General features: G+C 41.2%; 1 protein-coding gene across 1 annotated transcript in view; it reads left to right on the top strand.

Moving 5' to 3' along the window:
* Nucleotides 1–27,721, top strand: part of LOC124612502 (WD repeat-containing protein 44) — a 151,838-nt gene that overhangs the window by 62,426 nt on the left and 61,691 nt on the right. Inside the window, exon 4 of the mRNA XM_047140747.1 lies at nt 20,974–21,362. Within this exon, the coding sequence (XP_046996703.1) occupies nt 20,974–21,362 (389 nt within the window). The remainder of the gene's footprint in view (nt 1–20,973; nt 21,363–27,721) is intronic.

The raw sequence follows: 27,721 nt of genomic DNA, 5'->3' as shown, positions 1-27,721 counted from the left end.
AAAAACTGAAAGTGTATTAGACTACAACAAATACATGAAAGGAGTGGATCGTGTAGACCAATATATGAATTATTACCCCATATACAGAAAAACTATAAAATGGTCAAAAAAGGTTTGCATGTACCTCTTTAATTGCGCATTATTTAATGTGTTCCATACATGGCAGTATTTCAATACAGAGTACAAGAGTCTCCAATTTCACGATTTTTATTGAAAGTGTCTGATTCGTGGATAAAAGACCATGTACCTGCTTCTGAGCAAAACTTGGGGGTTGTCACTACATCAAGTACGTCTCATCATGATCTGGTTGACAGACGTTTTGGTCACATAAAGCATTACCAGCTAATACTTATTTCTGAAATGACTAAACGAAAGCGAAGGAACTTCCAAGTATGTTCAACAACAAGCTTAATGTCCAAGTCTTGTGGAGTTGCGTTACATCTTGGAGACTGTTTGCTGCATATCATATGAAAGAGAAGTACTAAGTACCAAAGACAATGCAAACAAACAAATATATGAAACAAACAAATTTTGTATTTATTTACGTATGTGTATCTTCAAAATTTTGTGAAGGTAGGGGAACAGGGCTGTGAACTTAATGAGAACTAACGACAAGACGAGATTAGTAAAACTTAACAATTTATAGTCTCCCGATAATGTCAAGAACGGCCGGTGACAAGCCAAGTAATCTGAACTAGTGCTGCCGGCGCCAAGCGAATACATTTGTATGAGACATGCAGATGGCAAAGTGTTAAGACCAGCTAATGAAGATGATTTTGTGTTGTGACATCACCCCCAGGATGGCAACTGCCTACCACCCACAGATGAAAAGTTTTCGCAGAACACTGTAATAAGGCATTCGCAGATATGCTCTCAATGCATTTTGGTGTCAGACAGAGAGAATAACATTCACATACAACACAGAAAAGCAAAACAGTATAAGCTTCACATTGTTCTTTCCAGTCCACAGTCGCGAGGCCAGAAAGACGCTGGATACATTGTTCCTGTTTCAGATGGATGATATTCAGGATGATTACATGAAACACATCGTATCCTGGACCAAAGAAACAAGAAGACTGGTCACATATCCTGGATGCCCAGAAATGCCAAGTGTGCTATAATGCCAAGCACCAGCCTGAGAGATACAGCCCTGGAGGTTTGATATGGATTTTTTAAACCTGTGCCGAAAGTGAGACTATCAGAAAAATTACCACATAACTACTTCGAACCAAATTATATCCTTTTTCAATTGTCGGACATCGCTCAAGAATTCCGGGATTATAATCCTTTATCAAGGAGACAAAATAACAGACACATTTTCCATATCCTTCATATGGAGCCCTACTACAATCCTGAAGTGAAGATAAATGATGGAGGCTTCTCATTTAAGGCAATTGAAGAACTGCTGAGTGATTGCGAAGCTTTGATGAAATGAGGTGCCTTTGATGAGCACCATAATGAAGAGGATGTGACAACCTGTCCAGAATGCAAGGATTCATCAGTGCTGTCTTACAGGAGACCACTGGCAACATCTAGATACTTTGGATCAGCAGGTTGCTGTTTGTAGAGGAGAGGGGGCAGTGCCACTGGCTGTGCTGCACACAGTGTGGCATACCAGTTGTCATTGCTGATTGGCATGCTGCAGGTCACCACCTGCATTTATTTGTCATTTAGTATGTATCATTTCTGGAAGGTTCTTTAAATGCCTATGTTTGTAATGTTTGTATATTCTGGAATATTTGATATTTGTGTCAATAGCTGCATTCTCTTACCATCGGTTCTCTTCAAGCTGTATGTCGTGTTCATAATATATGTGTTTCAGTGCTAAGTGTTGTTCTTTAGTGGCTTCAGATTTGGTTTTGTTTCTGGTTACAATGTGACAATATTCATTATCTGTTCTGTTACTGTACAGAACTATTTTATGTACACAAGGCTCTCAAGACAAAATTTACTTTGAATGCTCCAGTGTTTTACGAGGCATAATTCTATGGTGGTGGTATGCCCTTGACTTTTTCTGACCTTTGAAGTAACTTTTCCAGCCTCTTATAGTGGGATCTACAGCTCAATGTGGTCTTTGAACCATGGCATAAGTTGACACAGTTTCCATTAATAAATTATTTCCAGAGGTGAAAAAGTAACAAAAAAAATCATAGGACTGATTGAGGGCAGCACCCTGGATCTTTTTATTGGCAGTCTGACACTGAGACACCAAGCTAGCTCTTCAGAGTGTTGATGCTGGCTCAACAGGACAGACTCATGATCCTTCATATCCCAGACGATTGAGCTTTCCACAGAACTGATTTAAGGAGCAATCAGCATCATATTTAATCATTGCACTGACTATGGATTAGGGTTAAATCATTGGCCAAGTTGTACGTCAGGGAAGTCTCTGAAATTACATGAAAATTTTGTTCATGCCATGTTGAAGCAACATTCTTGTAACTGCAAGAGAACTTGTTCAGGAAATGTGTTGTAACCATTTTGGTTACTGACAAGGAGAGGGCGCCTACTCATCATTGCCAAATTCATCCAAATTTATGGTACATGTAGGGCATGGTGAGACAACAAAGTGCCCAAGGTGGAAACTCCAGATAACCAAGCGTTTAGGAAATAAAAGGAATTTTGATACAGATCTGTCACCATGTGCACCTTATGAATTGTCCATGTGAAAATATGTTCAGGAAGCGATGTTTGGCTCAGCAATAAGAGAAAGGATTCATATTGAAAGGGTCACATGTTCGACTCCATCCAGCGACAATAATTTTTGTGCTCCTTCGCAAATATACAATGAACTGTTCCAAGATACAGACAGATTGCCAACGTGCAGTATCAAAGTAATTCCCCCCAAATGTATGCCACTAGTGCAATCCTGCAATGTATATTTTTATCGTCAGGTAAAAAAGTAATAAGAAATGTCAAAACTGCACTTACTTCATTGAGAAAGAAGAAGAAATCTCTTCCTGAGAAGCTTGCATCCATTATACATCACCAGTTATCCTCGCATGTAGTCAGTGACATCCTGCATTACACGTGGTTTGCTGCTGGACTGTGTGATGAAAGAAGCCGTTTTCAGAATGTCAATAAAGTTTGTTTTTCTATGGAGACATTTAAGAAAACCACGTCACTGCAAAAAGGCGGCATTTATAACATGCGCAAGATGTGGTCGCTTCCCCTGTTTCTTTGATGAATATCACCCCGGTCTAAGATTTTGGACGACTTGAAGGGGTGAAGTATGTGTGCAAACTTCAACTTCTTTAATGATACGACTTACTTGAGATGGTCAGCTGACTTTCCTAGCTGGTTAGCCTGCTGCTGCAAACTCCCTTTCTCTTCTTCTCCGCAGTATATTGCTGGGAACAGGAATTTCTCAAGACTCTTTCTACATGTAGAAAGAAGTAGACATGCACAGTCCCACTTGTGGCACTGTCATGTCTCACCACACCCTACATGTACCATGAATTAGGCCAAATTCGGCAATGGCGAGTAGGCGTTCTCTCCTTGTCAGTAATGACCTACTGGAGAATATAGATTCTGTTGTAGGCTGCACTTACAAACATAGTTTATTGAATGCACCACACATACAAATAAAGTGCGTCTGGAAAGCAAGGACAAATTTGAATTTTGTGCCATTTTGTCATATGATGGTTGGCAGCCTTGATTTTTTCTTGTTTATCTGTGATCCTTCCCATTAGTAGCCTGGTAGCTTTTGTGTGGGGATCATTGTTGTTTGATGTTTATTTTTGTCATGGAGCAGTTGATAACTGTGCAATGTATCCAAGTGATAAAAAGTTATTACAAAAACTGTGAAAGTCCCACGGCAACCATTTGTGAATTGTGTGTGATACTCGGATATAATGCTTCTCCAACCGAATCATCACTTTGCAAGTTGATCTGGAAGTTTGAGACCATGGGTTCTGTTTCAAGTATTAACAAAACAGGATGATTGTGTTCTGTTCGAACTGCTTGACAATGTGAGCATAAGCGCAAGAAAGTTGGTTTGCCGATGAGCCCAACAATTGTATTTATCACAAAGTTCACGGCATTAAATTCTGTCCAAAGATCAGAAAATGCATGTGCACTGCAGAATTTGGGGTAATGAAAATCCACGAGTGACTGTGGAAGATGAGATGCATCCACAATGCATGACTGTGTGGTGTGGGTTCTGCGCAGGAGGAGTGATCGGCCTGTATTTCATGGAATGTGATAAGGGAGCTGCCATCACTGTGAACAGCGACCGTTACCGTAACATGTTTTATGGTTGATTTTTCCGTCACAATTTTTGTTTTCAGCAAGATGTGCAAATGTTACACATCCCATGAAACGATTGCTCTGCTGAATGAAAAGTTTCTTCACAAAATTCACTCTTTTTGTGGAAACCAGAAATGGCGTGCCAGATAATGCAATCTTATGCCTTCTGACATTTTTCTGTGGGAATTTGTGAAATCAAAAGTGTATGTGAGCAAACCACAAACAGTACATCAATTGAAGGATGAAATTAAAAGGGTTATTAATGGCATCCCACCAGATGTTTGTGAACGTGTCATTGAAAATTCAATGAACGCATTGCTTGTTATCGCATGGCCATGGTTGGTCACATGAAGGACATAATTTTTCATACATAAATGGGAGACGTTACCTAATGTGTTTGGCAAAAAAACAGAAGTACATTTTCAATAAATTTTGGATGTTCTATAGCACTTTAATAGTCATCCTTACTTCCCCAACAGCCTCTATATACACATGGTTAAACCAGTGAGGATTGACTTGCCATTTTGGTAATCTAGCCAATTGAAACAATCTCCATGGAAGTCTAGGAATGTAGCAAAGTGTTGTTGTGGTACAAGAGGCTGATGTTTTGATGGGAGGTATACCAGAGGAAATGACTACTCTGGGCTGGGGAGCTCCCTGAAACACAGCCAGCGATCACAGGCTCCCATCATGTGACATGATGTGGGGCCCAGTGGTGTGTGCTGATAGCTCTACTTGTGGTCAACTGGTGTTGATTGCGGTGCTACCTGCGGTGAGATCCATGAGTGATGGTCGACCTCTGACAGCTGTGATAATTCCATCTCAGTTTTGGGAACTGTTTACAGCACCCCCCCCCCCCCCCCCCCCCCCCGAAATATGTAAGGCCAGAATTGACCTGGTTTATGTCAGCTCTGCCTCAGGCATGGGGGTGCTACTACAGGGTGTGGGAGGTCTGTATCTCAACTTCGATGATTTTGGGCAACTCCCTTGGAGTCAGGACAGTGTCAGATAAGATGAGGTCCAAGTCGCTTGTGGGGGAGGTGGGGGCTGGTCAGCCACTGCTGGTTCTGGGCTGCTAGAGGCATGTCCATGCTGCACTGATAGTGAGAGGTCTGCTGCTGGTGATGGAGGCTGGGGGGTGGGGGGTGGGGGGGGGGGGGCGTAGCTGTTGCAGATGCAGTTGTATAGTGTGGTTGGGACTGCAGTAGATGATGTCTAATGTAACTGGTTCTGGTGCCACCTTCAGTAGTGTCTGTTGGCAGTGTCCATACATCTGGCTATCTTGTACTCCTTGGATGGTGGTTTCCAGCCACCATCCAAAGAGTACAAGACAGCCAGATGTATGAGGATGGTTGGTACCCGAATGATTGCACTCACACTGGGGAGCCTGCCTGGACTGGTAGCGGGCTGTAGTCTGAGCTTGGTGGTGGTCCAGTGGTTATAGCAGAGTGAGGAGAGTATGAGACTGCCTGCCGTGAAACGCCTTTGCAAATCCAGACCTCTCTAAGTGGCTAAAAGCAATGTAAGGACCTCTTTTGATGGTGTGGATTTTGTTATTGCCCTTGTTTGCTCTTAGAAAGTACACATCATGTGTTCCTTCTTCTGTTGCAATGGGGGTTAGAATGATGCCATGAGAAGGTGCTCGTAGAATTTTGAAAATTGGATGAGTGCCAATGGGTTCAGTTATGCAAGACAATAGCCTTCGTCTGTGACATTAATTTGCAAAATGACCTTGAACATGGTCTCTGTTGTCATTGATCACATGGATCTGATGTATGGGAATTTAGACTATGCATCCACCACTGCGACCCATGTCTTATTCAAAAAAGGGCTTGCAAAGTCAAGGTGGAGATGCTCCTGAGGGCCCAGTGGTGACTAGGGGGAAAGTACATCAGGTGGTGCAGTTTGCCATTGAGCACACTCAGTCCAAGAACTTATCATGACCTTGATGTTCTTTCTATGGCTGGCAAATATACATGATGTTGTGTCAGCTGTTTCGTACAGAAGGTGTTCCAGTGACAGGTGTGCATGTGGATACTTTTTTTTTTAAGGCAAAGACCTTTTTGAGGAAACAATTTGGTGTTGCGGAAAGAGAGACGACCCTTTCTGAATTCATTTGCAATCTTGCAGAGATTGGGTCCACTCTAGTCTGAGTTGTGACCACTGCTGTATTAAAAGGAAATCTGTCAGTAACAAAAAAGCCTAGGAATCCAGTTGAAAAATAATGGTTTTCTGGGTGTTGAAATCAGGATCTGGACCTAATGGGAGTTGGGATGGGGCATTGACATTACCAAGGTGACTTGCCGACTTGTAGGTGATGTATTTACAAGCCGATGAGAATGATATCTACCACTGCCGTCTTGTGCTGTCCAGTGTGTGATGGTGTTCTGAGGACCAAACAGTTTGTAGTGTGTTAGCAGATGAAACTTCACACTCTATAGGTAGGTGTGGAATACCTTGGTCATATAAACTGTAGCCAAAGCCTCTCCTTCGTTTTGGTGGTAATTTCATTGTGCATTGTTGAGTATCTTTCAAATGAGCATAGAGGAGTATTTGTAATCACCATCTTCTTTGTGGAACAGCACTGCAGCTACCCTATACTGTGAGGGTCCATGACAATTAGTAGTGGTGAAAACAGGATGAGGCACAGTGCTGACTGTAGGGCTCATTTTGGAGAACAAAAAGCTGCATCTCAGTCTGGAGACTACTTGAATGTTGCCTCCTTTTTTCTACAATATGTTTAGTGGATGTGAAATTTTGGCAATATTGGTAATAAAATAGCTGTAGGAGCTGATTTTTTCCCGTAAAAGATGGAAGTCACTTAAGGCACTGGGGTTAGGGCACGTTCTGTATGGCATGGATGGGCTGTGTGGTAGGATGAATACCCCTTTTGCTGACTGTGACACCAAGGTTGTTGTTAGAGTTTGCACTTCCAGAGTTAATGTTTTTAGCATGCAGTGTTTAGTTTAGCGAACAGTGACAGCAAGTTTCTAAGATGAACACTGTGGTCTGCCTGTCACAATGATGTCATCAAGATAATTGCAGCCTGAAGGAATGTCCTGTATTAACTGTTCAAAATATCACTGGAAAACTGCCAGGGCACTTGAAATGCCGCAAGACAGCAGTTATAATAGCAGAGGCAAAAAGGAATATTTAGCACTTAAAAGTTCCTGAGATTCCAGTTGTAAAGGTAACTGCAAGTATGCATCAGATAGACTGAGATTAGTGCAGCATTCACTATTTTTCACTTTTGGAAACAGGGCTTCCAGATGTAGAAACGGGCAAGTATCTATGACTACCTGGGCATTTATGGCATTAAAGTCACCATGCAGTCAGAGAGAACCATGTTTTCTTTATAATGACTAGGAGAGAAGCCTATTGGCTGGGTGAGACAGGTATAGTTCCACCAGTTTGTTTAATTCACTTTAGCAGCTTCCAGTGGGATGTGTGGGATTGTATGCACACGCACTAAGTGAGGTAAAGCCCCCCATTGTAAATGAGTTTTCTCTTTCATGTCATTGGCTTTGCCTAACCCTGGAGTGAATAGGTCTGAATACATGGCAGTTAAATCTTCTATGCCTGAGAATAGAATCTCAGAGGACACCAGGCAAACATGTTGCGTAATTGAGAAACCAAACTGTTCGAATGCATCTAAACCAAATATGTTTTCTGCATTACTGAAATTAACGACAAAGAAAGCAGGTTTTAATAACAAATTTCATTTGTAAAGATTCTTTTCATGTGTAGTTCACGGCCATCATAAGTAGTTACTTTTGTGTGAAACAATTTTAGAGTTGGGGAAGCTAGCACAAAATAGATATTATTATTTGTAATAGATGATGAAACACTAGTATATACTTCAAAAGTGATAGCAGTGCCACGCATTTGTAACATTAATAATAGTTTTGCATATTTATCTGCTTCCAGATTTATTAAAGCTTTTATGTTGTGCGCTGCTTCAGTCTGTTTACATGATTGGTTTTGCAAGAGGAGGAGGTTCAGTCTTGGGCTCACCTCTCTTTCTATTCCACCAAGTAGTGGACAACTTAAGCACCCTCCTATTAATGTGACTATCAGTGCCACAAGTAAAATAGGTAGCCAACCAGTGTGGGCAGCAGGAGACAGAATGTTGTCTGAAACAATTTGGGCAAGAAGGCAAGTGACGACTAATAATTTTTTTATTTGGGTTGATTGCTAGATAAGTTCTCTGAAGTGGAACTAAGACTAGGGAAAGAGTATTTCGATGTGCTTGAAGTTGCACTACTCTGACCAGCTTCCTGTCGTGCTTAGGGAAGGGAAGTTTTGGGGGACTAAGATGTTAATCAGAACAGTCTTACTGTGCCTCATTTTTCCCTGTAGGGTTATGAGGTGCGTTTACTATTGCCCTTTTGGTGACTGCAGACACCATGTGTGGATTGAGCCTCCCATTGGCTTTCTGTTTCCTGTGCTTTCTGTTTCCTGTGTGAATTCGAAAGTCTAAGCCATTCTAAGCACCACATCCAAAGAAGAATCAGAATTCCATGAAGCTTCAGCACCCATTTCCTTATGTGGCAAATATCTGATGAGTAAATCCCCCATCATGGAGTCTGCATACGAGTTTTGCCATGTTCCATTGGCACGCAAAAGTTTATGACAGTGACACTGATCCTGAAGATCAGTGACCTGGTCGTTACAGGATGTAGACTGCTATTTGCACATCAGTAAAATTCTAGTCTGTTCCACACTTCTCGGGATTGGCAACCATAGTGATACAAAAGCATTTTACAAAATTCAGCAAAAGACAAACTATCATGATTCTGTGTGGTAGACAATTTACAGAGCAAGCAAACACACTGTGATGAGTATGAAAGGAAAGAAAATGATCTTTTTAGATGTGAATCAGCTACCTTGTAAGCAGTGAAGTGATGGTTGAGATGACATGAATGTTTTTCCCAGTCGTCAATGCTGTTGATAAATGATGGAAATGGCAAAACTGCCACAGGTTTCTAGTTTTTGAAAGACAATGCTGTAAGTTGCTGTAGATACTGTTCCAGTAGTTATTGATCAAGCTGTCATTGTTCCTGCTGTTGTAGTAGCCACTGTTTCATAAATTCCAGCTCCATTTTGCCTGATTAATCAATAATAGTGATCATCACTATCTTAATTGCACTTATGAACACAATTTATTGAATGTATGCACATGCAAAGTGTACACACAGTTGAACCAAGCACATGCAGGGTTGACTTGACATTATGAGAACACAGCCGGCTGAAACAAAGTATGTGGAAGTCTAGGAATATAAGAGATTGTTGTTGTGTTATAGCAGGCTAATGGACCAGATGTTCCACAGGTGCAGTCCCAGTAGGAGTGACTGCTTTGGGCTTGGCAGAGCCCTTAAACATGTCTGGTAATTGTGTGGTCCTGCGACATGACTTGTCTTGTGGTGCGGGGTTTGGCGTATGCTGATAATGCTGCTTACAGTGAACTCACATTCATTCCAAGTGCCACTTGGAATGAGGACCATGAGTGAGAGTTGATTTCTGATAGTTGCAGAATTCTATATCACTGTCAGAGATGGTTGCAGTAGAGTTCTTAAAAAACTGCTCAATAAATTTGTGAACATCTGCTAAAATATTGTCAGAAGACTTCTCATCCATTTTGTAATTCTGCACTACTTGGAAAGCAGTGCCACCTGGCAAACCCAAATATAAAAAGCTGGGCAGAGTTAATAGAAAAAATGAGCAATGTACAGAAGATTATGTACAATACTGCCTCTAATAAAGGCTGTTCCAAAGCTACGCCTAAGCAGAGATAATATAAAGTACCCACCAGGCAACCCATTTGCACACTTTCTGTATGTAAATGAACCACTTTGCCACCAGTCTCTAGATGCTCATCCAGAGCAGTATGATCACATAGGTTACGGAGCTCAGTCATTGATAGCTCAGTATGTGTTAAGTGAATCTGAATATCCGATTCTGTGGGCATGTAAGGGCCATCAATTCACAGTAACCACAAGGCCTGGCACAACTCAAGAACTACAGTTTGGTGTGGAAGTGGAATACAGTGCATTGTAGGGAACAGGGATCTTGACTGAACTGCCTGTATCTCTGTGCTGAAATAAGCTGCAGCTATGAGGTGTATTGGAGTCAGCTCTTGATGCAAAATAGCCACTAGCAGGCAACTCAGGTACCTCCTGCACCATACATTTAGCAGGTGTGATTGGATATAGCATATTTTACCTTCGCTAAAAGAGAGAGGTTTATCCCATCATTTTGCTTAAAAACACTCCCAGGAGTTTGGCTAAGCATTTAAAGAATCAGAATGTATTTAATGTAATAAAAAACTAAGATTTCTGAGAAGAGTTCATGCTTAATGCCCAGAAAGATCTGAATGTTGATCTGTAAAATCTGTTGAGAGATTGCATTAAGAATCCTAGTGCTTCCCTTATCATAGGTAGTTTCCCTTCAACCAAGCAAATCACACAGTCACATTGTCGTAAGTGTATTGTTTTGCAGTACTACCAACTACATTTGAATCCAGTTTCCAATATACCGTGCTGCCATTGGTTTCATGAGTTAGGATCAACTGTTATACTCAACACAGTCTTGACCATTTCATTTTGTTAAGACACAACATTAGCAGTAGGGCTAGCAACCCACTTCACATGCAATTACCAAAGTCTTGCTACAGTTTTTATCACGAAAATCGTCTAATGACTAATTTTACCTTTCAGCACTCAATCTAATAAATGCAGACATTTTAATATATTTTCCATACACAATTATTAGTAATAATTTAACAGTAATAATTACATCAATGGAAACATAGAAAAATCTCATCTAGGTAAATAGCTCATTTGAAATGTTGAGAGTTTCAGAAGTGGCAATGTTGGGTTGCATAATGCAGGCAAAAGCCTTTTTTCTACAAGACTGAGAACTTAATTTGCTGTGCAATGAGTTTTGCAAACTATTATTTGTACATTTTTCTGTTACCCCTAAAGCATTCTGAAAAATCTGTGAAATGTTGACTTTATGAAGGAATGTACTGGAATTTAAAGCTCAATTTAAACACTATCAAAAATGAATTGTAAGAGGGTTGATGCATATTACGAATGACATCACACATTGACACAAAATGTTTGCGTGCACTGCTCAATAGATAGTAATTAGTTGCAAAAGCACAGTAATCCACAGACAATAATCCCCACCATACAGTTATACGAGGGGCATTCAGAAAGTAAGCTCCGATCGGTCGCGAAATGGAAACGACTATGAAAATCCGATAAAGCTTTGCACAGATGTGTTGGGTAGTGTCTCTAGTATAACCCCAGTTAGCATCACGTCGCTCTTCTCATTTCTGAGCTCGCAGTGAGTGCGTAAAGATGTCTAGAAAATAGTGTCTGCCGCCAAGTACGAGGGCCTGGTGAGAAATTTCGCCTGAAGCTATGCAGCTAACATTACATAACTGTCGTGCTGTTTCTTCTTCAAGACAATTCTCAGCCGCATTCTGCAGGGGCAATGAAGATGCTCCTGCATCGTTTTCAAATGGAAATGTGAGATTACCCACAATACAGTCCGCAATTGTCTCCCCCTGAGTTTCATCTCTGGTCACATGAACCGCTGTCTTTGAAGACAACATTTTGACACAGACAACGAGGTGTAGGCCAGCGTGGAGAATTGGCAGAAAGCACTGGCGGCTGCCTTCTATGATGAGGCTATTGAAAAGTTGGTACAACGCTATGACAAAAGTCTAAGTCAGAACGGCGACTACGTAGAGAAGTAGCTGAAAGGTGTAGCTAATTGTCACAAGTAAAACATTTCTGATGTTCACTGTGGTTTCAATTTGGCAATCAATCGGAGCTTACTTTCTGAACAGGCCTCGTACTTTCTCCTTGTATGTCTCATAAAACAGTGTGATCAGTTGTATGGAATACACAAAAACCAGGCATTTTGATATGTTTATGTCCTTCAGTGCATCTGATAACAGGGCTAGAGTTGCTGCTTGCAAATATGCTGCTAAGTATCTCGGCCAAAATCATGTGGACAAAAATTTGTTTCTTCATCTGGAGATTCACCTTAGAAATAGATTCACTCCTTTCTCCATCAACGAAAACAACTGTACTCCAGCTAAAGAAAAAGCCATTCTTCAAACTATACGCCAAGAACCACAACAAGGTACAAATAACATAGCAAGGCTATGTTGCACGGTTAAGGGCTGTGTACCTATCATTATTTGTTAACATACCACTAGCATCCTGAAGACCACCTTCTGCAGATAGTTTTTTGAGTGTTCAACAACAATATGAAAAGATGTAACTGTGTTATGAAGTTAAGAAGGGACTCACAAATTATGATTACAGTTCCACATAGGCTGTGGAATATTTAAGAACCAAAGAAAATTTGTGCTAGACTGAGACTTAAACCTGTATTTGCCACTTGGAGCAAGTGGTCACCTTTTCTTTTTTAACAACTTTGGCTACCTAGGCACACTTCCAGGAGTGGCCCAAACCTCCATTTGTACTGGTGCTTTCTCTCCCTTGTGCTCATACTATAAAGCTGTGATTCCAGCACAGCAGGAGGCACTGTTTTTCTCTTGTCGTTGCCTGAAATATTCTACAGCTGTTGCAGAACCATAATCAGTTTTTTATGTTCATTCTTAATTGAATGCAGCTGTTGATCATCAATGCAGTGTCTCACGCTGCATTGCAGTGTATTACAAGGATTTCAGAGAAGCACGAGCCAGAGTGTCTCTAAATTTTTAGAGATATAGGGAGATTGCTTTGAGAATCTCCTTTGAAGACAATGTATGTTTTGTCAGAGACCAGCTGTCATTGATGCTGTATTTATATTATTTTAACAAATTCCTGATGTATTACACCTGTTCACTCATATTGAATGTACTAGTATGTTTAACGTCTTCATAAGCATGTCTGATAAATGAACGACATGTTTACAGTTAAAAATACTGTAATTGTGGGATATAAACAATTTAAACATGAGGGATAATGATTAAGTTTTAATTATCACCTCAGAAAATCAAGCTGTGACCATGAAATTGTGTGATGGTGTTAGTTTTGTTCTACACAGTCACTATTAATATGACACATTTTCCTCTGTGATGGAAGATTTGGTGCAGACCTTCATTGTACAAGTTTGCACATTTTGGCTGCTCAGGAAATGTTGCATCTCAAAAATCATCTCGTATCATTCTGGAAATGCCTGCCATGCAATGGTGTCTTCGTTTGAGGAAAGAGGAAGAAGTCGCTGAATGCCAAGTGTTGCTCAGTGATATGACACATATCACAATGGACAGAAAGAAAGAATACATTGGTATTCCATCCAGTTGCCTTCATTTGCTACAGAAACGTGTGTGTACAAATTAAGTTAACATTGAATTGCATGTTTATTTCTTCATACCATGAACACTTGGAATATTTTGATAAAATATAATAGTCTGTAGAATTGGTATTGATTCTGGGGCAGTTTCGCACTAGCTCTTGGGAATGTAATATTCCAGCACCGCAAGAAACTATGTATCAACAGATGTACTTGTCAAACAGGTGCTCTTCCCTCTCACCAAACTTCAACCATGGTTTGACTCAAAGTCGGCAAAGAGCTGCTGATATAACTTGCATAGAGTAACTTTGTGATTAACAGTTATACTGGCAGAAGTAGGGTGGTGGGTGGGACCTACAGCATTGTCAGTATGTAGCCTGCCACATTTAACAAGGTTCTGCATTTTACCAGTGAAACAGGCACTACAAGTATGTGGCACTTAACAAATACATGTTCAGTGACAGCCCTTCATTACTTAACTCGCTGAAACATCAATGACAGTCATTTTAGGCTGTACTCTTGTTGGTCACAAGCCATAGCTATAACCTCAGTAACTGCTTGTAATATGCAACCCCCTCCTCCCCCCCCCCCCCCCCAAAAAAAAAGAAAATAAATACGTGCGTTAATGAATACAGGAAGCCATTCTGTAGGACCGACCACATTGGAGGCCAAGCTGACGTGCAGTCCCTGAAGATGGCAGCAGTCATTCCAGTGATTGTAAGCACAGCACCACGTATAACTGATCTGACCTAATAATATTGTCCAATCCAATACGGCCTTGTTATGTTGGCATTGCAAATAGCTGTAATGGTAAACTACAAATGGCACCCACTTGGCAAAATATTTCAGAGGTAAAAATGGTTCCCTATTTGGATCTGCAGGGGGGACTACTCAAGATGATGTTGCCTTCAGAAAAATTCAAAACAAGTATTCTACAAGTCTGAGCATGGAATGTTAGAATCCTTAATCCACTAGATTGGTTAGAGAATTTAAAAAAGGAAGTGGATAGGTTAAATATAGGAAGAAGAAGAATTTTGGTTAGGTGAGTACAGACCAACAAAAATAAAATCACGAAGGGGCAGTGTAAGAGTATGTATAATAATAAGAAAATAAAGACTGTGGGTAAGCTTCTAGGAACAACTTTGTTGTTGTTGTCTTCAGTCCTGAGACTGGTTTGATGCAGCTCTCCATGCTACTCTATCATGTGCAAGCTTCTTCATCTCCCAGTACTTACTGCAACCTACATCCTTCTGAATCTGTTTAGTGTATTCATCTCTTGGTCTCCATCTACGATTTTTACCCTCCACGCTGCCCTCCAAAGCTAAATTTGTGATTCCCTGATGCCTCAGAACATGTCCTACCAACCGGTCCCTTCTTCTTGTCAAGTTGTGCCACGAACTCCTCTTCTCCCCAATTCTATTCAATACCTCCTCATTAGTTATGCTATCTACCCATCTAATCTTCAGCATTCTTCTGTAGCACCACATTTCAAAAGCTTCTATTCTCTTCTTGTCTAAACTATTTATCGTCCATGTTTCACTTCCATACATGGCTACACTCCATACAAATACTTTCAGAAACGACTTCCTGACACTTAAATCTATACTCGATGTTAACAAGTTTCTCTTCTTCAGAAACGCTTTCCTTGCCATTGCCAGTCTACATTTTATATTCTCTCTACTTCGACCATCATCAGTTGTTTTGCTCCCCAAATAGCAAAACTCCTTTACTACTTTAAGTGTCTCATTTCCTAATCTAATTCCCTCAGCATCACCTGACTTAATTCGACTACATTCCATTATCCTCGTTTTGCTTTTGTTGATGTTCATCTTATACCCTCCTTTCAAGACACTGTCCATTCCGTTCAACTGCTCTTCCAAGTCCTTTGCTGTCTCTGACAGAATTACAATGTCATCGGCGAACCTCGAAGTTTTTATTTCTTCTCCATGGACTTTAATACCTACTCCAAATTTTTCTTTTGTTTCCTTCACTGCGTGCTCAATATACAGATTGAATAACATCGGGGACAGGCTACAACCCTGTCTCACTCCCTTCCCAACTGCTGCTTCCCTTTCATGCCCCTCGACTCTTATAACTGCCATGTGGTTTCTGTACAAATTGTAAATAGCCTTTCACTCCCTGTATTTTACCCCTGCCACCTTCAGAATTTGAAAGAGAGTATTCCAGTCAACATTGTCAAAAGCTTTCTCTAAGTCTACAAATGCTAGAAATGTAGGTTTGCCTTTCCTTAATCTATTTTCTAAGATAAGTCGTAGGGTCAGTATTGCCTCACGTGTTCCAATATTTCTGCGGAATCCAAACTGATCTTCGTGAGGTCGGCTTCTACCAGTTTTTCCATTTGTCTGTAAAGAATACGCATTAGTATTTTGCAGTTGTGACTTATTAAACTGACAGTTCGGTAATTTTCACATCTGTCAACACCTGCTTTCTTAGGGATTGGAATTATTATATTCTTCTTGAAGTCTGAGGGTATTTCACCTGTCTCATACATCTTGCTCACCAGATGGTAGAGTTTTGTCAGGACTGGCTCTCCCAAGGCTGTCAGTAGTTCCAATGGAATGTTGTCTACTCCTGGGGCCTTGTTTCAACTCAGGTCTTCCAGTGCTCTGTCAAACTCTTCACGCAGTATCATATCTCCCATTTCATCTTCATCTACATCCTCTTCCATTTCCATAATATTGTCCTCAAGTACATTACCCTTGTATAGACCCTCTATATACTCATTCCACCTTTCTGCTTTCCCTTTTTACTTGGAACTGGGTTTCCGTCTTAGCTCTTGATATTCATATAAGTGGCTCTCTTTTCTCCAAAGATCTCTTTAATTTTCCTGTAGGCAGTATCTATCTTACCCCTAGTGAGATAAGCCTTTACATCCTTACATTTGTCCTCTAGCCATTCCTGCTTAGCCATTTTGCACTTCCTGTCGATCTCATTTTTGAGACGTTTGTGTTCCCTTTTGCCTGCTTAATTTACTGCGTTTTTATATTTTCTCCTTTCATCAATTAAATTCAATATATCTTTTGTTACCCAAGGATTTCTACTAGTCCACGTCTTTTTACCCACTTGGTCCTCTGCTTCCTTCACTACTTCATCCCTCAGAGCTACCCATTCTTCTTCTACTGTATTTCTTTCCCCCATTCCTGTCAATTGTTCCCTTATGCTCTCCCTGAAACTCTGTACAACCTCTGGTTTAGTCAGTTTATCCAGGTCCCATCTCCTTAAATTCCCACCTTTTTGCAGTTTCTTCAGTTTTAATCTACAGTTCATAACCAATAGATTGTGGTCAGAGTCCATATCTGCCCCAGGAAATGTCTTGCAATTTAAAACCTGGTTCCTAAATCTCTGTCTTACCATTATATAGGGCCTAATCTATCTGATACCTTCTAGTATCTCCAGGGTTCTTCCATGTATACAACCTTCTTTCATGATTCTTAAACCAAGTGTTAGCTATGATTAAGTTGTGCTCTGTGCAAAATTCTACCAGGCGGCTTCTTCTTTCTTTTCTTACCCCCAATCCATATTCACCTACTACATTTCCTTCTCTCCCTTTTCCTACTCTCAAATTCCAGTAACCCATGACTATTAAATTTTCGTCTCCCTTCACTACCTGATAATTTCTTTTATCTCATCATACATTTCATCAATTTCTTCATCATCTGTAGAGCTAGTTGGCATATAAACTTGTACTACTGTGGTAGGCATGGGCTTCGTGTCTATCTTGGCCACAATAATGCGTTCACTGTGCTGTTGGTAGTAGTTTACCCGCACTCCTATTTTTTTTAATTATTATTAAACCTACTCCTGCATTACCCCTATTTGATTTTGCATTTATAACCCCGTATTCACCTGACCAAAAGTCTTGTTCCACCTGCCACCGAACTTCACTAATTCCCACTATATCTAATTTCAACCTATCCATTTCCCTTTTTAAATTTTCTAACCTACCTGCCCGATTAAGGGATCTGACATTCCACGCTCCGATCCGTAGAACACCAGATTTCTTTCTCCTGATGACGACGTCCTCCTGAGTAGTCCCCGCCCGGAGATCCGAATGGGGGGACTATTTTACCTCCGGAATATTTTACCCAAGAGGACACCATCATCATTTACCATACAGTAAAGCTGCATGCCCTCGGGAAAAATTACGTCCGTAGTTTCCCCTTGCTTTCAGCCGATTGCAGTACCAGCACAGCAAGGCCATTTTGGTTATGTTACAAGGTCAGATCAGTCAATCATCTAGACTGTTGCCCCTGAAACTACTGAAAAGGCTGCTGCCCCTCTTCACGAACCACACGTTTGTCTGGCCTCTCAACAGATACCCCTCCGTTGTGGTTGCACCTATGGCACGGCCATCTGTATCGCTGAGGCACGCAAGCCTCCCCACCAACGGCAAGGTCCGTGGTTCATGGGGGGTAGGAGGAACAACTTAGTGAACTCATTATCATAGTCCAAATATGTAAAAAAAAAAAAAAAAAAAAAAAAAAAAAAAAAAAAAAAAAAAAAACCACACACACACACACACACACACACACACACACACACACACACACACACACAGACACACAGACACACACACCTTAGCACAAGTTTGTTTGGCTCCTGGTTCTGCAGCTGATGAAAAGATTGAAAGAACATGTGATGAGATAAATTAAACTATGCAGTTAGTTAATAGAGTCACAAATTTGTGATGGGGGACTGAAATTCAAGTGTAGTAAAATAAAGATAAGGGAAAATAAGAAGAGAACTGACTGAGACAAAGAAACGAAAGGGTAATCAGCCTCGTACAATTCTGTGCATAGCGTAATTTAATCATTGCTGACACTTGGTTTAAAAACTTTGAGAGGAGGTTGTACACTTGGAAGATACCTGGAGACACAAAATGATTCTAAACGGATTTTATAATGGTTAGTCAGAGATTTTGAATCCATGTTTTAAACCACAAAACATTTCCTAGAGCAGATGTGAAATCTGAACATAAATTACTGATTATGGAGTTGGGGAAAGGTAGGAAATTAAGGAGATTAGGCTTAGATAAATTAAAAGAACCAGAAGTTGTTGATAGCTTCCAAGGGACCACTAGGCAACAGTTGACTGAAACAGGGAAAGAAATAAAAGATGAATGGGTAGCTTTGGAAGGTGAAATAGTGAATGCAACACAAACACCTACATGAAAAAGACAGATCCTTTTCTAAATCCTTGGATAACTGAGCAGATGTTGAATTTAACTGACAAAAAGAAATAAATATAAAAATGCAGCAAAATGAAGCAGGTGACAGGGAAGGAATACAGACTTCTGAAAATGAGATGGTCAGAAAGTGCAAAATGGCAAAGAAGGAATATCAAGCAGAGACATGCAAGACGGAAGAAGCATGCACGACTGTAGGAAAGATAAATACTGCCTATCAGAAATTAAGTAGACCTTTGGAGAAAAGAGAAGCACTTACATGAGTGTTAAGAGCTCAGTACTACCAGCACTAAGCAAAGTGAAAAGTGAAAGCAGTATAGAAAAGGAAAGTTCAGGATGAAATAACAGTAATATGAAAAGGATAGAGCACCATGTAGAATAAGCACTGAGTCACAGACAGGCACAGTGAAAACACAAAAAACATTTAAGCTTTCAGACAAAAAAGTCCTTCCGAAATAGAAACACACACAAACACACAAACACACACACACACACACACACACACACACACACACACACACACTTACACATTCACAGCTCATGCACACATGGCTACTGCCTCCAGCAACTGGGGCTTAATAGCTTGTATCCTGTTTATCCCAACAATAGGACCTCAAAAACTTTTATCCCTCTATTGCAAAATGTAACATAGTTTTGTAGTTATTCTTTTTTATTGCAGTCTGCTTAAAGTTTGGTTTAATTATTGACAGTGATCTTCCCAACTCTTAGAAAATAATAAAAAATCATTTTTATATACAATTAATCATTGCACCTAATTATCCCCTCCAGACCTATCCGAAGTGCGAATAAAAACAATACAGAGATGTTCAGCCGAATAGGCAATATTTTAAACTGGTAAGCATTACCTTCAAATAAAGAAGCTGTAAAAGGTTGGTCCCTTCTGTAGTGACGCCTGCCCATACCCAAATGTTAAATCCAGTGAACTAAAAAATTTGGCTTTCTCACACTTTGATAACTCCTCAGTAGTGACAGGCCTGTCCCATTCAGTTTCAATGTCCCACTCTCGTAGAATGATGCTTAAAACCACACCCTACATATTGTATGATGTCTGTGAAGTACAGTACATTCCAGTAGAGAAGAAACTTTCAGTGGTAGTATAGGCAACGTCAACCAGATGTACAACACAGAACAATGATTGTTATTGTGCCTTAATTGCCTAGAAACAGTCAAACAAAACACCACTTGCTCTGGCCAGTATCTTGTGGCAACCTATTAGTCACAAATCTTCCATCAGAATGTATATCACAAGCTCTGAGAGGATTCTCTATATGCTTGTGAATCTGCCAGGTGCATCCTCTGTGCACTAAATTATTGTGTAGGCAATCATAGTGCCTTGCCTATTGTGAGTGAGCCCAACAACAGTGGGTTGTTGTCCTATTCACGAATGATTCCCAGTTTATCTTGCTGTGTTTCCCATCATTTATTCATTTGGCATGTCTGCAGGACATTCCACAGTCTCGCAAATATTGTGGAAAGTGCCCAACGTAATAATCCCTGTGTTTTTGTTTGTTGCATGCAGTGGATAGGAATGAGATCAGTACTTGCAGAATGAGGACATCACGTGCCCAGAGTGATCAATTCACTCCCTTGATTTAAATCCAATTGAGCATATATCTGGGATTCCATAGACTTAAAATTGCATGTGAGGGCATCACATTTCATATTGATACTTTGTTTGCCACCTGTGGATGGGTATCATATATTGTAAGTGCCACTCACTAGCCAAGGCAAGTTTTCTGGTATACCCATCTGTATATATAGTTTGTCATATCTTTTTAATGCTTGAAGTATTGCCACAACTCGCCCTCCTTGATTGCTTGTACTTCCCCCACTCCATTTTCTTTCTTGGATGGCGGCATTTAGTGTAAAGTATGTGCATAACAGAGTTGGGCAGATTTCTTTAGTAGGTAGTTTAGGTGGATGTGGAAGCAATAGTGTTGTTCTCTCTTTCTTTCATGCTTTACTAATGTAAATGTCAGAGTTCCATGATTATTATAATTGGCTTTGTGTTGAGCCCTGTGTTTTTTGTAAAATGGTGCTGAAAGCAACTTAATGCAAGTTTTCATTCAGTATATTACTAGTCAATTTTTTCAGCTTTTTCTGCCATGTGGAAAACATTGTAAAAATTTTAATGGTAACTATTGTGTGTCTTACATTGCTTTATCTTTGTTCTTTTCTAGGAGTGGGTCGTGAATGTCTTCAGTCAGGTGCTGGCTCCGGTGTTCATAGTAGTGGATTTTCATTGGGAAGGGAAGAGTCAATGTCTGAAACATCATCCTTGTTGTCTCAAGGTTCCCACACTCATATATCAGTAAACACTGAACGCCGAATGGGTGCAACTGGGAAAGCAGGTTCAGCACCAAGTCTTACCACATCAGCGTCACAGCATTTTCCTCGAGAAGAACGCCAGGGATCACTACCATTGCAGGAACCAGATGTAATTGCTAGTACAAAGGGCAATGGTAAGATATCTGATGTGAAAACAGCAGACAGTGTTGCTGTACCAGTTCCTGTGGCCCCTCCTCGACGTAAGAAGAAAGCCAAAGCTCAGGCACCCAAAACACTCAGTGTATGTACCATTATTTTTGTTTGTGTTAATTTCAGTATTCATTGCATTGCACCACATATCATATCTTGATTTCAGAGTATTAGAGATAAAACATCATGGGAACAGGATAGGTCAGTTGTTTTCACTCAGTCATTTTTGAAAATCTACTGAGTTAGGTAGCATGAAGTACTAGGTGACTTCACAAGCGTCAAGAGTTTTGTATGAAATTTCATTATGTCTAAATGATTAATGGAAAATCTCATATAAAGATGTGAAACAAATACTAACAAAGAGATAGAGGGGCTGGCCAGTACTTACCTCAGCTCAGTACAGCCGATAGATACACATAAAACAGAACTGAAAATTTACGTTCCTAGCTTTTGGAACAAATGTTCCTTCATCGGGGAGGAGAGAGGGGAAAGAAAGGGAAGAAGGGAAAGGAGATTCAGTTACTCACAACCCAGGTTATGAAGCAACACGGAAAGGAAAATGGGGAGGGTAGCAAGGATGGAGGCATGGTTGTCAGAGGGAAGCCAAAGATATTCTACTGTAAGTACTGTGCCAGCTTCAAACCAAAGAGGATGCATACAGAAGTAAAGAGGTATATAGTATAAAGATAAACACAACTATGTAGGATGAAAAGATGTGTGAATGGCTAAAGAGGAAAGGGTAAGAGGAGAAGACTGAAGAGTGAATGGGAGTGAGGTTGTTTAACGTAGGTTCAGTCCAGGGGGATGGGGGGATGAAAGGATGTGTTGGAGTGCAAGTTCCCATCTCCGCAGTTCAGAGGGACTGGTGTTGGGTGGGAGAAGCCGAATGGCACATACGGTGTAGCAGGTTCGTAGGTCCCTAGAATTATGCTGGAGGGCATGCTCCGCTACTGGGTATTGGGCATCTCCTAGGCGGACAGTTCGTCTGTGTCCGTTCATGCGCTCAGCCAGTTTAGTTGTTGTCATGCCGATGTAAAAGGCTGTGCAGTGCAGGCATGTCAGCTGATAAATGACATGTGTAGTTTCACACGTAGCCCTGCCTTGAATTGTGTATGTTTTACCAGTAGTGGGGCTGGAGTAGGTGGTCGTGGGGGGATGCATGGGGCAGGTTTTGCAGCGGGGTTGGTTACAGGGGTAGGAACCGCTGGGTAGAGAAGGTAGTCTGGGAATATTGTAGGGTTTAACAAGGATTTTACAGAGGGTAGGCGACGAAAGGCAACTCTGGGTGGTGTGGGGAGAATTTTGTCAAGGGATGATCTCATTTCAGGGGTTGACTTGAGAAAGTCATATCCCTGGCGGAGTAATTTGTTGATGTTTTCGAGGCCAGGATAATATTGAGTGACAAGGGGGATGCTTCTGTGTGGTCTGGGGGTAGGAACATTGTTGTTGGACGGGGAGGAATGTATTGCTCGGGAAATCTGTTTGTGGACAAGGTCTGCAGGATAGTTGCGGGAGAGGAAAGCACTGGTCAGGTTATTGGTGTAATTGTTGAGGGATTCGTCACTGGAGCAGATACGTTTGCCACGAATACCTAGGCTGTAGGGAAGGGAGCGTTTGATGTGGAAAGGATGGCAGCTATCAAAATGAAGGTACTGTTGTTTGTTTGTGGGTTTGATATGGACAGAGGTGTGGATGTGAGCTTCAACAAGATAAAGGTCAACATCCAGGAAGGTGGCTTGGGTTTTGGAGAAGGACCAGGTGAAATTCAGATTCGAAAAGGAGTTGAGGTTATGGAGGAAATTAAGGAGTGTTTCTTCACCATGAGTCCAGACCACAAAGATGTCATCTATAAACCTATACCAGGCCAGGGGAAGCAGCTGTTGGGTCTTCAGGAAAGCCTCCTCCATGCGGCCCATGAAGAGGTTGGCATAGGACGGAGCCATCCTGGTTCCCATGGCCATTCCCCTAATTTGTTTGTAGGTCTGGCCTTCAAAAGTGAAGTAATTATGGGTGAGGATGAAGTTGGTAAGTGTGATAAGGAACGAGGTTTTTGGAACATCTTCGGGTGGGCGTTGGGAGAGGTAGTGCTCAAGGGCAGAGAGACCATGGGTATGTGGGATGTTTGTGTAAAGGGGTGTAGCATCTATGGTGACAAGAAAGGTTTCAGGTGGGAGAGGAGTGGGAATGGATTTGAGGCGTTCTAGGAAGTGGTTTGTGTCTTTGATGTAGGATGGGAGTCTGCGGGTGATAGGTTGTAGGTGCTGGTCTACCAGAGCTGAGATACGTTCAGTTGGGGCTTTGAAGCCTGCTACAATGGGACGGCCAGGATGATTCTCTTTGTGGATTTTGGGTAATAGGTAGAAAGTAGGGGTACGTGGCTCAGGTGGAGTGAGTAAGTCTATGGAAGCCGTTGTGAGGCCCTGTGAGGGACCTTGGATTTTTAGGATTTTTTGCAGCTCAGTCTGGATGGAGGGAATGGGGTCCTGGGTAACAGCTTTGTAGGTTGAGGTGAGGTGTTAGAGAGTTGACGCAGTCCTTCTGCCACATACTCCACACGGTCAAGTACGACAGTAGTGGAGCCTTTATCTGCCGGCTGGATGACAATAGAGCGGTCTATTTTCAGCTCCTTAATGGCACGGGATTCAGCTGGGGTGATGTTGGGGGTTGTCGGGATGTTCTTCAAGAAGGACTGGGAGGCAACACTGGATGTGAGGAATTCCTGAAATGTCTGCAAGGGATGGTTTTGGGGGAGGGGAGGAGGATCCCTTTGAGAAGGCAGTCGGAACTGTTCTAGACAGGGTTCAACACTGAGTCTAGTATTTGGGGGCTGTGTTTGGGTAGTGAAGTGATATTTCCAGTTGAGGTTCCGGGTGAATGAGAGGAGATCTTTAACCTGGGCAGTGTGGTTGAATTTAGGTGTGGGGCTAAAGGTTAAGCCTTTCGATAGAACAGATGTCTCTGGAGGAGAGAGGGATCTGGATGAGAGGTTTAGGACTGAATTGGGACTGGTGATATTTGGCATTTGACTGTGGTTATAGTTGAGATTTGGTCTGTGTGGGGTATGTGCTGGGATGGGGAGAATGAGTAGGGTGGCTAGGCTAGGTTTGTTGGCTATGAGGTGGGTTTGTTGAAGGTTCTGTTGTGGTTGGTGTTTGTGAGGGATATGGCTGGCTGTTTGAGATATGCATGAGACACTTTAGTAAATATTTTTAGTGTGTAGGATGTCCTTGGTGTATTACTTCATTGGTTTCTGTAACCATAAGAAAGTGAATACTGGTTTCAGCACCAAGTCTTACCACATCACCATCACAGCATTTTCCTCAAGAAATTTTGTCTCAATTTAGTATATATTCAAGTAGCTTATACAATACACAGAAAAATCAAACTTATAGTACATGGATTCATCATTACCAAAGTGGAAATGGGTTTTTTGTGCCACACAAAGAGATGAAGTGGAGAAACCTGTTTCTGACCCAACTGCGCAGAATATTTTGTGTAAGAACTCTGACAAAGTTATCACCTAACATGAAAGTCGTCGTCCTCACTGCAGGTGTGGGACCTGTGAGTGCCAAGGCTATAGACGAGGTGTTTTGCAGGTTGGATATAATGTGGAGGAATGGAGTTGCAAATACCTGGCAAAACACAAGAGAAAATACACCTAACCCTTCTGTGTTTTAACCACAGGGTATGCTACGTACAAATGTGATGGGTGGCTACAAGGTGAAACAGATTTTAGTGGACAGCCTCAAGGATATCTATCATACCTCAGTTGTATCAGGCGTATCCAAGCAAGCACAACCCTGGACTTAACAGATTCCTGATTGTTCATAGGATGAACATAGTATACAGAGAAAAATAAGATCTTTTATCCCATAGCGTGTAAGGTTCTCTAAAAGCCTTTGGTTTAGCCATACTGCTTTGGGATGTAAAGATAATGCAACATGTAGACGATGTCAACCTGCCCTTGAAACATAGACAGCAGAGGACGGCATCTAGCATTTATGCTTGCTCTAATTGTTCATTGCGCATAGTTTCCTGAAAGTCAAAATCTGACAGACATCAATAAGCCATTTTGCATGCAGAGATCAACTGAATTCAGCTTCTGCCATGCTTGTTTGAGCATTTTGTACTTGAAAGGCCTGACTGTCCACTCTGGGAAAGGGAGAATATCCATTTCTTCAATTTTCATATTGTGAAAATACTTGAAGGTATATCTCGTAGGCATTCAGTAAGTATTGCAACACACATTTTTCCCAGCCAATTTCAGTTTCAAAAATGCAGAATTTGTTATGGGACGTTGTAGAATATTCCTTTCTCAGCCCCTATAGCTTCATGAAGCTCTGATAGGTGGCAGAGTTATATGTAGACTTCAGAATGGCATCAGTAATGGAGGTGTGTTCCAAGCAGAGAGCTGTCATTGAGCTCTTTTTTGTGGGAAACAAGATATTCAGAGGTGCTTGCAGAATGTCTACAGACAACTGGCAGTGAACAAAAGCACGTTGGGTCGTTGGGCAAGGGTTTTGTCATCATTGCAACAAGGTTACACAAACCTGTCTTATCTCCTGATTACTGGCCGGCTGCACACAGCTTTGACTCCCCCTATGTTGGAACATGTGGACACTCTCATTCGAGGTGATCGACAGATCACAATCAGACACCAGGTTGCTCACCTTGACATCTGTTGATAGTACTGCCACACTTATCCACCATATGGGATACTGAAAGGTGTGTGCCTGCGGGGTTCATTGCCACCTAACAGAAGACCATTAAGAGTTATGGAGGACCATCTGTGCAGAATTATTTGCATGTTACAAGGCTGATCTTCACAATTTTTTGTCAAACATTGTCACAGGCAATAAAAAATGGGTTCATCAGTTTGAACCAGAAGCAAAACAGCAATCCATGGAGTGGTGTCACACCATCTCTCCTCCAAAGAAAAATTTCAAAGCTGCTTACTCAGCCAGAAAATCTTTTGGGACTCTGAATGGGCTATTCTGTTTGATGCCATCCCTCATGGTGCAATGATCCTTGAAGTGGGACAGAGGTATAGGTAGCCTTCGAAATGGCATCTGGAACAGAGCTGCGTTCCAAGCAGAGAACTGTCATTGAGTTCTTTTTGGCAGAAAACCAAATATTCAGAGACCCTTGCAGAATGTCTACAGACAACTGACAGTGAACAAAACCATGTTGTGTCATTGGGTCAGGCATCTGTCATCATCACAATGAGGTCACTCAAACCTTGATACGCTTGTATTGTGCTGCCCTCGGGATATTGAAGAAATGACTTCAGCTTGTTTCTCACCACAAAACACGAACAAACTTTCCTTCTCTATGGCAATGCATGGCCTCACACAAGCCTGCACATCCAAGAGGAGCCCACAAAAGTCATTGGACTGTTCGTCATCATCCACACTTCAGCTCGAATCTTGTGGCTTCCGACTTCCATTTGTTTGGCATATGAATGATGTATTCCACGGGAACCAGTACACGGGTGATGGCAGGCTATTGATGCAGCAAGACATTGGCTACAACGTCGACCAGTAGAGTGTTACCATGCGGGCATACAGGCCTTCCCAGTCATGCGGTGTAAGGCTGTTGCATTGAACGGAGATTGTTGGTAAATAGGTGAATAAAACCAACAAAAAAATGTTGCATTACTTACTGAATGCCCCTCATACAACAGTGCGATATCGTTTTAAGAACTTACTTTTTCATCAAAAGTTTTACTCGTACTTTCCTTGTTAAAAAAGAAAACTGCTAATTTTCATTGTGCATTATTTATTTCAGTTCCATAACATTTCTCAGTCAATTTTGAAGAAAGTTAAAAAATCGGACTTTCCTTCACACATGATGGTGTGAAATCTTAGCATCTTAACAAACCTTTTACCTTTCCATATTCACACAATCATTGTGAAATGATGCTATTTGTGAAACACATGCATGTGATTTCAAAGTCTTACACTGAAAAACTGTGATAGTGTGCAGCTTACTGATCGCTAGTTTTTAGACCATACGTTACTGTGAGTGAAATATATCTAAAAGTACGAAAGAGCTTTTGAAATGGTAGTGAAATCTCTCTTCTTTCACAAGTAAATGCAAGTTGTTAAATGGTGTCAGTGCTGCGATTGCAAGCCAACAGAGTTCACACAAGTTTAATATAGCGTCAACTTTGGAAAAAAAAAAAAGAAAAGAACAAATTACTAGTGACAATTGTAGTCCAAGTATGGTAAGCTCATGTGATTTTAATCACCCTTATTCAGAAAAATCCAAATATACAGATTTTTTTCCTCAGTGATGACCCATTACACTGGAGAATCATCTGCTGTGGTCTTAAAGTAGCCCACACGTTATATCATAAAAGGAATTAATTAATTTCCATTTCTAATGATATTGCTAACATATATCCACACAAGCTATTCCTTCCTCTCCCTTCTTAAACGGGTGTTGTAG

Source organism: Schistocerca americana, chromosome 1 (genome assembly GCF_021461395.2).
Source record: "Schistocerca americana isolate TAMUIC-IGC-003095 chromosome 1, iqSchAmer2.1, whole genome shotgun sequence".
Taxonomy (NCBI): Eukaryota; Metazoa; Arthropoda; class Insecta; order Orthoptera; family Acrididae; genus Schistocerca; species Schistocerca americana.
This window is presented reverse-complemented; position numbering and strand designations above follow the sequence as displayed.